The sequence below is a fragment of the Hyperolius riggenbachi genome, chromosome 5, assembly GCF_040937935.1.
Source record: "Hyperolius riggenbachi isolate aHypRig1 chromosome 5, aHypRig1.pri, whole genome shotgun sequence".
NCBI classification, from domain to species: domain Eukaryota; kingdom Metazoa; phylum Chordata; class Amphibia; order Anura; family Hyperoliidae; genus Hyperolius; species Hyperolius riggenbachi.
In genome coordinates, this window is record NC_090650.1 from 18,781,575 (window position 1) to 18,799,414 (window position 17,840).

A 17,840-nucleotide genomic window follows, 5' to 3' on the forward strand; every position below is an offset into this window, starting at 1 on the left:
GGTGGTATCCGAGCGCCACTGTGCATGAGTTTTCCTTTCCCCACCTGAAGCAATAATGCGCGGATGCTAGATGACAGTAATAAGTGATGGAGGGCCCTTTGCACTTAATTCAGGCTTAAACGGCGCTCTGCGTAAGAGGATTATAGACGTCGCGGCGGCTGCTGCTTCTCCTTCTAATGGGCATTTCAACGTAAAGCACATGGTGGCGTGCCGTCACTTACACAATCCTGTCTAAACAAAGCTCACTCTCGCTAATGGATTAAGTGGGCAGCGCTGTAAACCTTTCTGCTGAAGCACGTTTAGATATTGTTACGAGAAGAAGACCATTCTTCCTCTGTAATTGGTTTTTAGCCTTGTGAATCCCCTCAGCTGCTCTTGGCGCCGTGATGGTTGTGAAAGGTGTCAGGAGATATCTCCCGGGCCGTGACACCTTCTCTTCACAGCTTGGCACCTTCAGCTACAGACTCCTTATCTCCGTTCAGGCAACAATAGGGCCGCCTCTCACCGGAGACTGGATACGGCCAAAGGTGGAAGAGGATGCAAGATAGACTGAAAAGATGGGAAAAAATACTATCCTATTTTTATTTTGTTTTTGTTTGTTTTATTGTCGGTAGAATTCTTATTAAAAAAAGAACTTAAAGAGAACCCGAGGTGGATTTTTTAAATCTTAATAGGACACAGAGGCATGTGTTCTGTGCACAATGGCATGCTTCTGTAGCCTTCTGCTGCTGCCGCCAGTTCTCCTTTCCCCCCCCCCCCCCCGACTCTGCTGTCCCCCTGAAAATAGTGCCAAGCTAGCAACAATCTGCTTGTCACTAGACTTCCTACCTGCAGCATACGCAGGTGCAGGAGACTTGCAGGAGACTTGCACCTGCGCAGTAGAGCGGCCCGACAGCGATCAGCTATTTCCGCCTATCTCCGAGCGGAGTGCCGATACTGCGCCTGCGCTGGAGCCGGGAAGGTATTTACATCCCCGCTGTTCGGAGGGGGACAGCAAGACTGCAGTGGGACCGAGGAGGACAGGGGAAGCCTCAATAGGATCCGGAGGCTTCCCCCACCCGAGGTGAGTACCACCCAGGGGAACTTTTTTTAGTTAGGTTTTCTTGAAGTTTAGTTACACCCCTGCAGAATGCTATTAGTAACACATCTGTATCTGTCTTGGCAGGAAGCTGCACTGTACCCGGAATTACATCCACATGCATCTCTTCATGTCGTTCATCATGAGAGCCATCGCCGTCTTCATTAAGGACATCGTCCTGTTTGAGAGTGGGGAGTCCGATCACTGCCTCGAGGGCTCGGTGAGTCACATGTCTCCTCCAGACAGTTATTTTACTTTTCTGTTACCTCCTGAATTTTAGGCTAAGAGTTTATGGTACCAGTGAAATGGAGTATATCTGAAATACTAACACTGGGAAGGACCTGTGTTTGTCCTCAAGTTCTTTGTGGATTCCACAAAATGCTGGAAACCTTCCTTTGAGATGCTGCTCCAGGCTGACATCACACGATCTGGAGCATACCAATAGCCCCTGTGACCCAGCCATGGGGGGAGGAGAGGAGCTTGGTGGAGGGGCGATAGCAGGTGCTACATGTATGTACCGTATGCACCGTATATATTCACATATAAGCCAACCCGCATATAAGCTGACCCCCCCACCCCCACCCCCACCCCCACACACACTTTTACCTAAAAAAACAGGAAAAAATGATTGACCCCCATATAAGCCGGGGGTAGGAAATGCTGGCCGCCTTATTCCCCTAGTGTGTCCCAGTATAGCTAGTAAAGTGCCCAGTATGGGTAGGTAGTGCCCCAGTATAGCTAGCATAGTGCTCAGTATGGATAAGTAGTGCCCCAGTATAGCTAGTATAGTACCCTGTATAGGTAGTATAGTGTCCAGTATAGCTAGTAAAGTGCCCAGTATGGGTAGGTAGTGCCCAGTATAGCTAGTATAGTGCCCAGTATAGCTAGTAAAGTGCCCAGTATGGGTAGGTAGTGCCCCAGTATAGCTAGTATAGTGCCCAGTATAGCTAGTATAGTGCCCAGTATAGCTAGTAAAGTGCGGACCACATGACTCGCATACAAGCCGACCCCCCAACGTTTGACCTACTTTTTGGCAGTCAAAAATTCGGCTTGTATGCGAGTATATACGGTAGTTAATGTAGAGTGGCAACACAGAATTATACATTACCTGCTCCCAGTGGTGGTACAGATCCCTCTTCAGTTTGCAAGGGCCGTGCAGCCAGCCAATCACCATGCAGCTTCTGTCCTTGTCACATGACCTGCTACTGTGCAGGTGTGACTGTGCAAGTGCAGCATCCATGTATGAAGAGAAGAGCTGTCGCGATCTTCAGGCGGGCCCGGGCAGCCGCAGCGGTCTGCAGGAGGATACCTCTTCTTAGGTAAGTATCTAGTTTTTTCAGCTTAGGTTCGACCTTGGGCTTACTTGAACTAAAATTGATTGTGAAATGTTTAGGTGCCGACTGGGCCCTACTAAAGTACCCCCTGGGCTACGTATACCATGTATTGAGAACCTAGGAAGAGATGATCTGAAAAAAATGCCGATTTGTGATTCCGCCAACATTTCGATTTCCACCGAATTCCGTTTTTTCAATTTGCAGATTTTTGAGGTGTCTTTTTTGTAATTCTTTAGCATTCTCTGATTGGCTAAATATTTCCGATTCACGTGACGCTTGGTGTAATGTAGCGCACACGCAGCCCAGACTAGACGGAGGAGTCAGCGTGCTTCTGAGCCGATCGCTATGCGGCGGCCAGAAGTGAACAGGGGAGGACATACTGCACGCACAGGGCGCAGCATGTCCGGTTCACAGGTTAAGCAAATCGCCGGACACCGGCATGAATATAACAGGAACGGCGGTAGACGGAGGGGGGGGGGGGGGTGGGGGGGTGGGGGGGGGGGGGGGGTGGGGGGGGGGCGGAGGACCAGAGGTATGTACTTAAAGAGAAACTCCAACCTAGAATTGAACTTTATCCCAATCAGTAGCTGATACCCCCTTTTACATGAGAAATATAATGATTTTCACAAACAGACCATCAGGGGGTGCTGTATGACTGATTTTGTGCTGAAACCCCTCCCACAAGAAGCTCTGAGTACCGCGGTACTCTGGGCAAACTGCCACAATGTAACAATGTTCACAGACAGGAAATGGCTGTTTACAGCTGTCCCTAACAGCCAAAACAGCTAGCAGCAGCTACATCACCCGCCCACATTAACAATGTCACCATGTAATACATGTCAGAATGTAAATCAGGGAGAGGAAAGATTTTACAATGAGCAAACACTGACTAAATCATTTATACATAATTATGGTAAAAATTAAGCACTTTTTTTACTACATTATTTTCACTGGAGTTCCTCTTTAAAACCCCCAACACACTGCAGCTATATTTTTTCCCGGTTGTGGTATCCTTTAAAGGGGAACTGAAGAGAGAGGTATATGGAGGCTGTCATGTTTATTTCCTTTTAGACAATACCAGTTGCCTGGCAGCCCTGCTGATCCTCTGCCTCTAATACTATTAGCCATAGCCCCTGAACAAGCATGCAGCAGATCAGGTGTTTCAGTGGTTCAGACTTATAAGTCTGATCTGACAAGACTAGCTGCATGCTTGTTTCTGGTTTTAATCAGATACTACTGCAGAGAAATAGACCAGCAGGGCTGCCAGGCAACTGGTATTGATTAAAAGGAAATAAACATGACAGCCTCCATATACTTCTCTCTTCAGTTCCCCTTTAACCTCTTTGCATTCCTGATTTTTACCTCTAATGCTGGGCATACACGGTGAGATTCTTCTTATCAATGGAGCCGCTGATGGCTCGATTGATAATTTCCGACAGGTCCGATCAGCGAGGCACTCGATTCTCCGCTTGATACCTGCGAGCGGACAATGGGAAGAAAACGAGCGGAAGATAAGGAGCGCCCGCGGGGACTAGCAGGGATGCGCCGGGATCCATAAATCTCACCGTGTATGCCCAGCATAAGGCTACGTTTCCACTGTAGTGTGAAACTTTCGCTTCCAAAACATCTTATAAGATTCTGAAAATTCGCATTAGTCAAATATAATCTGCCTAGTAACCGCTTAGTCATGACTGCTGACAACTTCCTGTAACCACAGATTTAATGCAAATTTTCGTGCAAATAACGCACAAATTCGCATGGTTATGCAATGCCAATGCAAAGCATTGTACGCGATGTCTGAAAAAATGATGCAGATTTTTTTTCACGTGTACGAAGGCGTACGAAAATCTGCATTGCATGGAAACAGCCCTATTCACTACCATTAGCTGCCAAATCAATGCGAATTTTCTGAGAGAAAAATCTGACACGAAACGCACAAGTGGAAACCTAACCTTACAGCTGTTTTTTTTACACTTTCCAAGACAAAAACATTTTCAATCCTGCAGTATCGCGTCAGTGGTGGTGAGATTTGCCTGCCCATCAGTCCTGTGCGAGGCTGAATCAGATTGCTTGTCACCGATGGAATCCATTTGCAGCATACCGTGAACGATGCGTCCGCCTGACATCTGTCGCCGTCTCCGCGCGACAGATGGCGTTTCCTATCAGGACTCCCACCTGAATTTGTGGAGGAGATGTCAAACTTCTCTTTTACCTGTTACAAAAAACACGCCACTGCCAGACTTATTAAACGCGCTTTGAAATGCGTCCAGTCTTCCGCACCTCCGTTTCTTCAACTTAATACAAGGGGGGAGGTTTGTATTTCTTTCCTGCCATCGGCTTCCCGAGAGGAAACTAACCAGGATGAGTTATAAATGAGCAAATTTACGGCGCAGTCAGAAGGAGCAGCCGTAGGCGTCTGATCTATATTTGATGCTGCGCGTTTTTTGATGCGTTCTATTTTTCTCTCCTACGTAAGACTTATTGTGTTGTTACTGCAGGCTTTCAGAAGCCAAGGCCGTAAATCAAAATAAATCTGAGAGAAATAACAGCCAGGAGTTTAGTCACTGCATTCATTAGCTCTGTAAATTAAATACTGCACTTTTTCTGAACTTTTCCCACTCCGTCACCTGAAGGAAGAAGGCAGAATTCTGAACGCAGTTCAAACAATACCTCCCTGAGCTATTTAACAAAAAACAAAAACCTCTGCCTCTAGTTTGAAGTAGAACTGTCAGCGGCAAACTAGAGCTCAATGCACCTACAGGCAACACTCCGTTTGTTACAGATTGCCCAGCAAGTTTGCCTTCAGGTTGAAGTGAGTTCTAAGGTGTCCCACAATGCACCGCTGCTGAATATGCAAATTATCTTTTGTTGTCCCTGTACGCTAAACACGCCTCCAGAACCGCTGGAATGCAATGATGTGTCACCTTGTTAATTGTACAGAGCCACAATAATCCAACATGAATACAGCCTGTTTTGGATTGGTTAATCCTCATCAGTGCATGGCATGGATTAACCCCCTTGCCGTTCCAATTCTGTCGACAAGGGGGCGGCGCAGCACTTTTTTTTTTTTTATTCATGTAGCTAGCCTAGCGCTAGCTACATGATAGCCGCTGACAAGTGGCATCCTCCTCGCTACTTCGATCGCCGCCGGCGATCTTTGCGAGCAGGAAATCCCGTTCAGAACGGGATTTCCTGCTCGGCTTCCCCCGTCGCCATGGACGTCAGAGAGAATCCCGATCCACCCCTCAGCGCTGCCTGGCACTGATTGGCCAGGCTGCGCAAGGGGTCTGGAGGGGGGGGGGGGGGGGCGTGGCGGGTAGCGGCGAATCGGCGGCGAGCCGCGGCGATCGGGATATGCACGCAGCTAGCAAAGTGCTAGCTGCGTGCAATAAAAAAAATTGGTGAAAATCGGCCCAACGGGTCTGAGAAATCCTCCTGTGCAGGTTACCCCGAGCTGAGCTCGGGATAACCGGCAAGGAGGTTAATATGGCTCTATGGGGTAGGACAACACCCAGAGTTACAGATTACCCAGCAAGCTCATGGTGAACCAGGACTCCCAGGAGTGGGTAAGGGACTAAAAGGGTAGCAGGAAAAAAGGGCGCCGTCTGAGGGTGGACGAAAAGGATGACCGGCCGCCATAGACTTTAATGCAATTATTGTTAATACGGCAAAAAAAAGCAGAAAAAAGGGCGCCGCGATAAACTACTTCAGAACATTAACGTTATTGAAGTATGTTATCGTTTTAGAAACTTGCAACGTTATAGTTTTTATCATATAATTTTGTTTGTATGTACAGATTTTACATTATCAAAGATATTATCGTTTCTATGGGGAAAAGGGTGTTTCTGCAGAGGAAGTGGTTAGGGTTAGGCAACACCAGGGGAAGTGGTTAGGGTTAGGGAACAGCAGGGGGAGTGGTTAGGGTTAGGGAACAGCAGGGGGAGTGGTTAGGGTTAGGGAACAGCAGGGGGAGTGGTTAGGGTTAGGCACAACCCGGGCAGCGGTTAGTTTTAGGCACCACCAGGGTAGTGGTTAGTTTTAGGCACCACCAGGGGAGGGTTCTGTGTGAGGGTATGGTTGGATTAAGCTGTATTATTTAATTACGTAACTATTTTTAAAGTTAATATCTTTTTGATATTATTTCCTGTCTGTTTTAACAACAGTATTTATCATTAACCAAGTCTGACAATAATGTTTATCGTTATTATCAGATTTCGTTATCCACCGACGCCATTTCGTTATCCAGCCGGGCCCTTTTTTCACGGCGCCCTTTTTTAATGCACGCGCTAAAAGAGACCAAAAGCCTCCTTCCTATGCAATGCAGAATGTTGCATACTCAAAACAGAAGTTATTGTTCTTCTTTTTTAAGAAGACAAACTTTTGTGTTCCCCTCTTCCTTTGTGTCTCTTCAGTGCTGCCCCTGTTCCTTCTTTTTCCATGACATTTGATGTCCAGTTTCTAAGGCATAGATTTCAAGCTACTGGTCAGCCTTGCAGAGGGGAGGGGGTACAGCTATGCAAATGAGGGAGGAGTGGCCCCACTTGAAGAACACTCCGAGAACACACAGTAGCACAGCTGGAAGAGCTGGCTTAGCTTTCAATTGAGGAAGCCAAGATACTTTTGTTTAAAGGGAAACTTCAGCCTAAACAAACATACTGTCATTAAGTTACATTAGTTATGTTAATTAGAATAGATAGGTAATATAATTTTTTACCCACCCGGTTTTAAAAGAACAGGCAAATGTTTGTGATTCATGGGGGCTGCCATCTTTGTCATGGGGCAGCCATCTTTTTGGTTGAAAGGAGGTGACAAGGAGCAGGAGACACAGTTCCAACTGTCCTTTGTCCTGATAACCCCTCCCAGCTGCATGCGCTAGGCTTCAAATGTCAAATTCAAAATGTAAAAAAAAACAAATTTGCACCAAAACAGCAGAACGAGAACAACATCATCAGAAATCCCATCATGCTTTGCACAGCATCAGGGGAAAAATGCCCGGGCAGTTTTCTTCTGTGCAGCTAAAAATGAGGCTTGTATAAGAAAAACAAAGTTCTGATGCTGTGAAACTGTTACAGAAACACCAAGCCTTTCCAGTGCTGCTGAGTCGATTTTTAGTCTGGAGGTTCACTTTAAGGTGCTCATTAATGATACAATCCCACCGACAATCGAACCTCCGATTCAAGTGTTATGATCGATCATTAGTAGAATGCAGAAAATTATTCTGGATACCCAATTTTATGGTAATTTCCATGTCAGCATCAAGAACACTTCCTAGATCTATATATTGGTGTAGATTGGTATGTAGTCCCACCCTCCCAGTGATGTCACAGCCTAGGCCGATTAGCTATGAAGAATTCTCCCCCAGAGAGCATTCTGGGAGACCAGGCATTATTTTCACTGGCTTTGGAACTCTCAGAAACAAACGTTCCTCAGAGCTGCCCCTGACAGGAGTAAAGATATCGCCACCTGTGATAAATTTCAGAATGCAAATCAGGGAGAGGAAAAATTTAACAATGGGCAAACACTGACTACATAATCTATACATGAATAATGTAAAAAAAAAAAATGTATATTCATTATATTATTTTCACTACGGTTCCTCTTTAACTTTAGAAAATATATTCATATTTGAATTTGTGGTGAAGGATTCTCCAGGCTCTTAAGGGGTCCATATACTGGTCAATTTTAACGTTTGATCGATCGCAAATCAATACACACTCTAAAGGCCGATCGTTTTGTCAGATAGATCAAATCCATTAAAATCGGACGATTAGCGTCCGATTTTAATGGATTTGATCTATCTGACAGGATAGAACATCTGGGTTGATCGGCTGCTGGCAGCACATCGATGGGCGATAGAGTTGCATTGGAGCTAATGGTCCAATAATGCATTTAGATAGATTTCATTCTGAAATCTATTGGAAATCTGTTCCTAGTGTGAGGCACACATCAGATAGATTCCTGTCAGATTTGACCTGACAGGCATCTGACAGAAATCTATGTGACGGTCGAATCTGCTGCAAATCTATCAGTGTATGGCCTCTTTAGCACCCATAGAGGCTTGCAGGATGTTGTTTCTTCTGGAAGCTTTATCACTGTATAATATTTGCTTCCAGGCTGTTGAGTGCGGCTGATAAGGGCAGCTGATAGGACAGATAAACTTTGGTAACTTAACACTATTGAGCCGTTACAGGAAATCCTTGTGTGACCTCAGCAGTTATAGGAGAAAACCTCGTAATCTTCACAGCCAGATATTACCAAGCTTCAACCGGTCCCAACATTGTCATTCACTCATGCTGGGAATACACAGGTTGTTTTTGCGGCAGATAGGTGGTTAGATAGATAATTTCCGACACGACCGATCTCCCGTTCAATCGTTTTGCCACTCAATTCCTGATAGAGGCGAATGGAAAAAGATAAGAAAAATGAGCGAAAGATAAGAGAGTCAAGTGGAGAATCGAGCGGCAAAATTGATGTAGTGGAAAAAAACGACCCGTGTGTTCCCAGCATAAGGCAAGAGGCAACCGTGCCGCCATCAAACAAAATAACTAAAATGTTAGTACATCATGCTCTTATAATATCTCATGTGGACTTACTTACTATTGTAATATACTACTTTATGGACTAACAACTAACAGACTGGCACCGATCTGTACTGAACTCAGCTGCTCGTCTCATTCATCTCTCCTCTCGATCTTCCTCTGCTGCTCCTCTCTGTAAAGCTCTTCATTGCCAATTAACCAGAGGATCCAGTTTAAACTCTTCACCCTAATCTACAAAGCTCTCCACAATCGCTCTCCCCAGTACATCTCCTCACTGTTTACAGATTCCAACCCAACCGCAATCTCAGATCTGCGCATGACCTCCTTTTGTCCTCTAGAATTACCTCAAATTCACGTTACGTATACAAAACTTCTCACGTCTCACCCCTCCTCTGGAATCCCCTTCCACAACACATCTGTTACTCTCCAACCTGTGATAGCTTAAAAATACTCTCTGAAAGCTCACTTTTTTCCGACAAGCATACACTCTACTTAGGTCATTCCCCCTTTGACCTAAGGCCAAGTTTCATTCCTACTAGATATCCTAAAAACACACTGCCTCTAGGAATGATTTTTGTATGCTACCCTACCTCTCGTGCCTCCCCCCCCCCCCCATACATTTTGTTCATTGTGTTGCATTTGTCACTGTAATTACTGTGTCTACTAATTCTGTATAATGCACCTATATTTTGTGTTTATCATTGTCTATATGATCATGTACTCCATGATTGTGTCTTTGTGTGCAGCGCCACAGAATATGTTGGCTCTTTATAAATCCACTAGTTAAAAGGCCGCCCCTTAAAATACGGGCTTGGCAGCTCCTTTCCCAATACCCCCCTCCCGCTTGCAAGGAAAATGCACGCTTACTCTCCCGCTCGCGGTGCTTGGCCGCAGCGCACGAACACGCTCGTCCCCCTTTGCCCCTCATCCTCTGCTTTCTAAAGTCCGTCCAGGTGCAGCGGATGCATGCCAGGCACAACGCAGAGACACAGGAGGATGCAGGAGACTGAGAGTTTATTATATTTATTTATTATTATATAGGGCTAGTTGACTAGTTAACGGGCTCTAGGTCTCTGCCACACCGCTGCCAATTCCACATGTCAGTGCGCATGCTTGCGCATACTCCCCTCCCCCCCCCCGGCAGGCACACCCAGCTCCCTGGCCCCGTCCTCCTGCCCCAATGGCTGTCCGTGCTGCACATGCGCAGTAGCGTAAACGCACGGACACAGGGACAGGATGACGCAGGGACACTTAGGCTTTATTACATAGGATAATAATGATGAGGACATGTGTATGTCTGCTGGTTACTTCAACCTGGGCTTGTTCTATTCCTGTTTCCAACTGCTGTCTCCTCCCTACTATATGTATCATTACTTTCTTTGCTAGCTTGCTTTTTTTAGGATTTTTAGCCCCATTTGGCACAGATGTGTTGCATTTGGGTGTTTTTTTTTACTATCCTGTCAGATGATAGATTTATATCTGGACCTGGAGTCGGGTGTAAGGCATAGCTGTATATCTGGTGAGGAGGGCAGCCCAGGGCAGATGTCTGTATGAGGTGGATGAGCTGTATGATATGCAGTATTTAGAGCATAGCTGTATATCTGGTGGGGAGGGAAGCCCAGGGCAGACGTCTGTATGAAGTGGATGAGCTGTATGATATGCTGTATTTAGAGCATAGCTGTATATCTGGTGGGGGGGGGGGGGGAAGCCCAGTGCAGACATCTGTACGAAGATGAAGAGGATAAGCTGTATGATATGATGTATTAAGAGCATAGCTGTGTATATGGTGAGGAGGGCAGCCCAGGGCAGACGTCTGTATGAAGAGGATGAGCTGTATGATATGTTGTATTTAGAGCATAGCTGTGTATCTGGTGGGGAGGGCAGCCCAGGGCAGACATCTGTACGAAGATGAAGAGGATGAGCTGTATGATATGCTGTATTTAGAGCATAGCTGTGTATCTGGTGGCAGGGCCGAGCCTGGGCGGGTGCTGCGGGTGCAAGGCACCCAGGCGCCTGCCTCAGAGAGGCGCCGCCCGGCCGCCGCTCTCCCCCTGTGGCCGCCGCTCTCTCTCTCCCCGGCGCCGCGTCAGACCTCGATCAGGCAGCGACCAATAGTGCGGGCACTAGGACCTAGCACGCCGCACTGATATGCGGAAATGATATCACTTCCGCATATAGAGCGGGTGCGTCCGGCGCACTCTTACTGGTCGGGTCGCCCACTGATCAAGGTCTGACGCTGCTGCAAGGTGAGGGGGTAGCGGCGGCTAGAGGAGGAGAGGGAGGGAGGGTGTCACTAACTAAAGGGGGTCCCTGTCACTCACTACATATACTGGGCACATATACCCCCTGGCTACATCTACTGGGCACATATACCCCCTGGCTACATCTACTGGGCACATATACCCCCTGGCTACATCTACTGGGCACATATACCCCCTGGCTACATCTACTGGGCACATATACCCCCTGGCTACATCTACTGGAGACATATACCCCCTGGCTACATCTACTGGAGACATATACTCCCTGGCTACATATACTGGGGACATATACCTCTGGCTACATATACTGGGCACATATATCCCTGGCTACATATACTGGGGACATATACCTCTGGCTACATATACTGGGCACATATATCCCTGGCTACATATACTGGGCACATATATCCCTGGCTACATATACTGGGGACATATACCTCTGGCTACATATACTGGGCACATATATCCCTGGCTACATATACTGGGGACACTGGCCGTTTGTCATTATGTGCATTTACTGGTGAAAATCTGTCTCTTATTATGTGCATTTGCTGGTGAAAAGCTGTCTCTTATTATGTGCATTTACTGGTGAAAAGCTGTGTCTTATTATGTGCATTTGCTGGTGAAAAGCGGCCTCTTATTATGTGCATTTGCTGGTGAAAAGCGGCCTCTTATTATGTGCATTTACTGGTGAAAAGTAGTGTTGGGCGAACACCTGGATGTTCGGGTTCGGGCCGAACAGGCCGAACATGGGCCAGATGTTCGGCATGTTCGGCCCGAACGCCGAACTCAATGGAAGTCAATGGGACCCCCGAACATGCCCATTTTGGGGGCCCTATGGGGTCGCAGGCATAAGCGGGGAGCATGCCCCGATCGCGGGGGGGGGGGGGGTCGGAAATTCCCCCCTCCGCTAGCGCTCCCCCCTCTGCCCGCTTCCCCATAAAAAGAGTTTAAGGCAAGTTAAATAGTACTTGGTAGCTGGCCTGGCACTGGCAGTGGAGTGAGGAGGAGGAGGAGTCCGAGTAGCAGAGTGACGCGTTGAGGCCGGGCAGCGGGCGGTTCAGCGGTAGTACCCTTGTGGTACTTCCGCCCTTTCTCTGACCTCACGTCCTCTACGTGATGACGCATACGAGGGTACACGTGACGCGTACCCTCGTATGCAGAGGACGTGAGGTCAGAGAAAGGGCGGAAGTACCACAAGGGTACTACCGCTGAACCGCCCGCTGCCCGGCCTCAACGCGTCACTCTGCTACTCGGACTCCTCCTCCTCCTCACTCCACTGCCAGTGCCAGCCACCAAGTACTATTTAACTTGCCTTAAACTTTTGTATGGGGAAGCGGGCAGAGGGGGAAGCGCTAGCGGAGGGGGTGGGGGGAATTTCCGACCCCCCCCCCCGCGATCGGGGAATGCTCCCCCCTTATGCCTGCGACCCCATAGGGGGGCCGTATTGCGGCATGTTCGGGCGAACAGGGCCCTGTTCGGCCGAACAGGGGCCCTGTTCGGCCCTGTTCGGCGGCTGTCACGGACGATTGCGGGGACGCAGGCGCGTCCTGGAATCGCCCGTGAAGAAAAGAACGATCGCACTCGATTCCTGCGTCGATTGCGCTTCAAATCGGTACAATCTGGATTTATTGTGTAGGAGGTCTGCAGTCCTTTTCTTAGCAAAGAGAGCACCATTCCAAATGCTGTTTGGCCCTTTTGATATGCTAATGAACCTGGGCCCAGAGAGTCCCTGGCTTCAAGCTGTGCTGATGGCCCATCCATCAGGTATAAGGTGACAAGCAGCTGGCAGGAAGACTGGCCCTGTGACTGCTGATCAAGCCAGAGGTGTAAACTCAGTTGTCTAAGCAGATTTCACATTCAGATGTTAATTGAAGGAGCCAACAGGGCCTTTCATAGCCAAGAAGCAGACACAGCTGGACTCCAGTCAGGCTGACTCCGGCCTTAGCAGGAAGAAATGAATGTACAATATAATCTTTTGCCCATTTACAGAATACAATAAATAGGGTGGTTATGAGAGCGGTATCATTGGATCCGTAGGGTCATGCTGGATCTCTTGATACCAGTCGAGAGGGGCCCGGGGCCCCTACCACCCAGGTATGAATCTACTCAGGACCCTGATCTGATGCACTAGCCATGTCAGGTATCATATTAATCTGTATTTTCCTCCAAGTATGAAGCTGTTACCCCCCTAAATGTAACGTGTATGGTTCAGGAGTTACAGCAATTCATAAGTTTAGCTCTAAAATCTCTCAGAGGGAATGAACTGTCATTTGCTGGTAGCTCAGAGGGGGCTGGCATTGCCACACCCCCAAACCAGCTTCATCAAAAGCACAGAGCCAGCAGGCGGGCTGTGTCCTCCACACTGAACCATCTTGCACTCATCAGATGCCAGCTTGAGGATATGCTGGCATCCACCTGGTCTGAACTCTGAACTCTGGACTTTGAAACCAAGGACTTTATGATTCTTCCCACAATAAGGACATCTTTCCAGCAACTAAGTATTTTTTCTCCCTTCTTTTATTTTTCATACTGGCTATTACTGTTTTCATAATTGTTGATTGTCATAATTGTCTGTATATATTAATTATTTATATTGCGTGAATAAACGACTTTCTCCAAGTCATTCACTTTCCGCTACCCTGCTTATCAGCACACACAGAAATGATCCCGGGTCTCTGAAGATACGCTACTGTTTGTTTGTTGTTGGCTAGACAGAATATCGTGTGTTTAACCGTTTTATTCGCAGGATTAGTCAGTCAGTTAGTGGGCCCCACGGTCCCATAGTAACCGCGGTGGTGGCAGTTTACTCTGAACCAGTAGGTGACGTTGTAATTACCCGTGTCTCACAGGCTCCCTTCTGAGTTGTCTGCGGCTAATTCTTAACGGTTCCTGCGCATTGACTGCGACCAGAGTTCGCACGATCTGTGCGCTGGCACCGTTTAGAAGGCTAAGTGCGGTCAGCCACGAGGGCTCTTGTGACAGTGTTAGGCAGCGGTTGGATCTGTGTTGTGCTGAAAGTATCTGCGATAGCGCTAGCGCTATCGAGAAACGAACTAATTCGTTGGTGTAGCTGGAAGGCAATATATTTTTTATATATACAGAGAGACTGTGTAGCCAGTACCCCTCCCCAAAAGTTTTATTTTATTTGGCGTGGAAATGTCCGGGAACTACAAGAAAATGTGCCTGGCGGACCTGCAAAATCTTTGCCAAGAGAGAGGCATTGAGGTTGGCCGCAAGAAACAAGGGGACCTGGTAACGGAATTGTTTCAATGGGATACCCAGCAACTGCAGGAGCTGGATGTGTCTGCTGAGGTAGACGCTGACCCATCTGACTCAAGGCAAGGGGAACCAGAGACTGAGACTCCTGACCGTACAGAGGTTGTGCATCCTGAGGGCCCTGCATCAACAGTTACGCAGGAGAATGTCAGTGTGGACCCCAATCCCAGAGTTTCTGAAAGTACTCGCCTGGAACCGGCCAGTACTGGACTGTCCGTTTGTACTGATCCGCTAATGCAGCAGGCATTACAAAAGCTGATGGACACTGACCTGGACAAGTACCTGCAGTACATGCGTGAGGAGCGCCAAATGCGGGAGGAACGGGAGCGGCAAGCCGCTGCTGCTGCAGCCGCTGAGCGGGAGCGCCAACGACAGCATGAGCTCAACATGGCAAAGGTTCAACAGGCCAGCCGGAGTTCACCGCCCAGCCTCCCTGCTGAAGGAGCTGCAGCACCCGTAAGTGCAAAATTTAAGTTTGCTAATATTGAAAAAGACACAGACATTGACTTGTTTTTGCGGTCTTTTGAAAAAGCATGCCGTCAGTATCGTCTGTCCCAAGACCAGTGGGCCAGACATCTGACACCTTTGCTGCGCTACAAAGCGCTTGATGCCTTCGCATAATTGCCTGCGGAGAAGGATAATGATTATGCTGCTATAAAAGACGCTATCATTACTAAGTACCAGCTGACGCCAGAAGCCTATCGCAAAAAGTTCAGGGCCTGGCAGAAAAAGTCTTCTGATTCGTACCGAGATGTGGTCAGCAGCTTGCTCACCACACTCCGTCAGTGGACTCTAGGCCTCACCAAAGGGTCTTATGGCGTCCTGGAGGACTTGATAGTCCTCGAGCAATTTCTGAACATTTGCCCTGCTGATGTACGACAATTTGTGTTAGAACGCAAGCCGACTTCAGCAACTGTCGCTGCAGACCTTGCTGAGACTTTTGCAACTACCCGGGTGGCTGATACACGCAGAACTGTCCCATCCAGCTGGAGAGGAGGTCAGCCCAATACCTCGGCAGACCCTCCTGCCCCTGTGAGCCGTCCGCCACAGAGGCCACCCAGCGCAGCTGCTGCACCCAGGCCCGCAGCGCCTGGAGAGGTCACCTGTCACTACTGCCGCCAGCCCGGACACATGAAATTCGACTGTCCGGAGCGGAGACAGACACCACCAGCACCTGGATCATCTGCATCACCTGCACCTCACCCACAGCAGAGGCAACCCGCCAGCGAACCACAGCCTGGATCATCGGATTTTGTCCTGTTTGCACGCGGACAGGAAATCCGCGACCGAACCGACCAGCAGCAACTTGTTAGAGTGAACGGCAAAGTTGTCACCGGATTTCGAGACACCGGAGCTGACATCACGTTAGTTCACTCACATCTTGTGCCAAAGGAGAGCATCAGCTCCAGCCGATCCCTTGCCCTTACTGGAGTAGAGGGCACCCTTTTCCACATAGCCCACGCCAGAGTGAAGCTGGATTGGGGAGTGGGAGGGGTCCACGAAAGGGTTGTTGGGGTTATGAAGGATCTCCCAGTCCCTGTGTTGCTAGGGACTGATTTGGGCAAACTTGTGTCCTACTATGAACCTGCCACGACCGCCTTGTCGCTCACGGAAGGAGACGGACTCTCCACCCACCACCAGGTACTTTATACACTTGGGGGAGCACCAGGGGGAGGTGGGTTGAATGTGCCCAGTTCAAGGGTACCAGGTTCAATAGTGCCTGCTTCAAAGGCACCTGAGTTTGAGGTACAGACTGTCTGTTGTGATGATGCTGTAACTGTACCTGAGTCTCCTGTACAACCTGTCTGTAATGAAAAAATGTCTATACCTGTCAATGTCATTACTGCATGCAATGATGATCTGAGTAATGTCCGTCTGTGCCATTCTGACAGTGTACCTGTGCTAGCAATACCGCGCAGCGGCACTGCTCAGAACCCGAGCTCAGAACAGGTGGAGGGGGTTCCGGCCTCCTCCCCCTCCTCTGACCGCAGGGATGAGACCTTTCAGCCGCTGGCCTCGTGTGACATGAGCCAGTTGGCTGAAACTGACAGCGCCGTATTCTCGGCCGCACTACAAAGTGACCCAAGCCTGGAGGTGCTCAGGAAGCAAGCCGCTGAGCCCCTCGCAGACGGGGCCGCTTTCAAGGTGTACTGGGAAGGTGGGAGACTGTACAGTGAGTCTGTACAGCCCCCTACAGGTAGATCCCACGCGAATACCAAATGGCTTGTGGTCCCGAGTGCGTTCAGGGGACATGTGCTGAAATCCGCACATGGTAATCCTCTGACCGGGCACTCGGGTGTCCGCAAGACACTCGCCGGTATTCGGAAACAGTTTTATTGGCCCCGGATGAACAGGGATGTAGCCAACTACTGCGGGGCATGTGCCGTCTGTCAGGAGCTGGGAAGGTCCAGGGATTCCCGCGGGGTTCCCTTAGGTCCACAGCCACTCAGCAGGGGAACCCTGCGTGGGCTGGCTGTTGACCTAACCAACCCACTGCCCGTTGTCCGCAGTCCCGGCAGACACCACGTCCGACTGCAGTGGCGCAAACGCCCTGTCCAGAACGGTCCATGTTGGGTCAACCCTGAGGGTAGCCGACCGCGACCGGTCCAGGGGAACCGAGCCACCGGCTCCAATAGGTTTTCCCGCCGTACCGGCAACTCGAGGCCCGTCAGCCAGGTTAGCGGCGCCGCCACACATCTTGCGGATGAGTGGCTAAGCCACGGACAAGGGGGGGGGCTGTCACGGACGATTGCGGGGACGCAGGCGCGTCCTGGAATCGCCCGTGAAGAAAAGAACGATCGCACTCGATTCCTGCGTCGATTGCGCTTCAAATCGGTACAATCTGGATTTATTGTGTAGGAGGTCTGCAGTCCTTTTCTTAGCAAAGAGAGCACCATTCCAAATGCTGTTTGGCCCTTTTGATATGCTAATGAACCTGGGCCCAGAGAGTCCCTGGCTTCAAGCTGTGCTGATGGCCCATCCATCAGGTATAAGGTGACAAGCAGCTGGCAGGAAGACTGGCCCTGTGACTGCTGATCAAGCCAGAGGTGTAAACTCAGTTGTCTAAGCAGATTTCACATTCAGATGTTAATTGAAGGAGCCAACAGGGCCTTTCATAGCCAAGAAGCAGACACAGCTGGACTCCAGTCAGGCTGACTCCGGCCTTAGCAGGAAGAAATGAATGTACAATATAATCTTTTGCCCATTTACAGAATACAATAAATAGGGTGGTTATGAGAGCGGTATCATTGGATCCGTAGGGTCATGCTGGATCTCTTGATACCAGTCGAGAGGGGCCCGGGGCCCCTACCACCCAGGTATGAATCTACTCAGGACCCTGATCTGATGC

General features: G+C 49.0%; 1 protein-coding gene across 4 annotated transcripts in view; it reads left to right on the forward strand.

Annotated features, from left to right (window-relative positions):
- VIPR1 (vasoactive intestinal peptide receptor 1) overlaps positions 1-17,840 on the forward strand; it is a 370,245-nt gene that overhangs the window by 281,932 nt on the left and 70,473 nt on the right. For 3 of the 4 annotated variants that reach the window (XM_068235121.1, XM_068235122.1, XM_068235123.1), the window contains one exon: positions 1,166-1,298. The exons of the other annotated variant lie outside the window; for it this stretch is intronic. In XM_068235121.1, the coding sequence (XP_068091222.1) occupies positions 1,166-1,298 (133 nt within the window). The remainder of the gene's footprint in view (positions 1-1,165; positions 1,299-17,840) is intronic. 4 annotated transcript variants of the gene reach the window in all.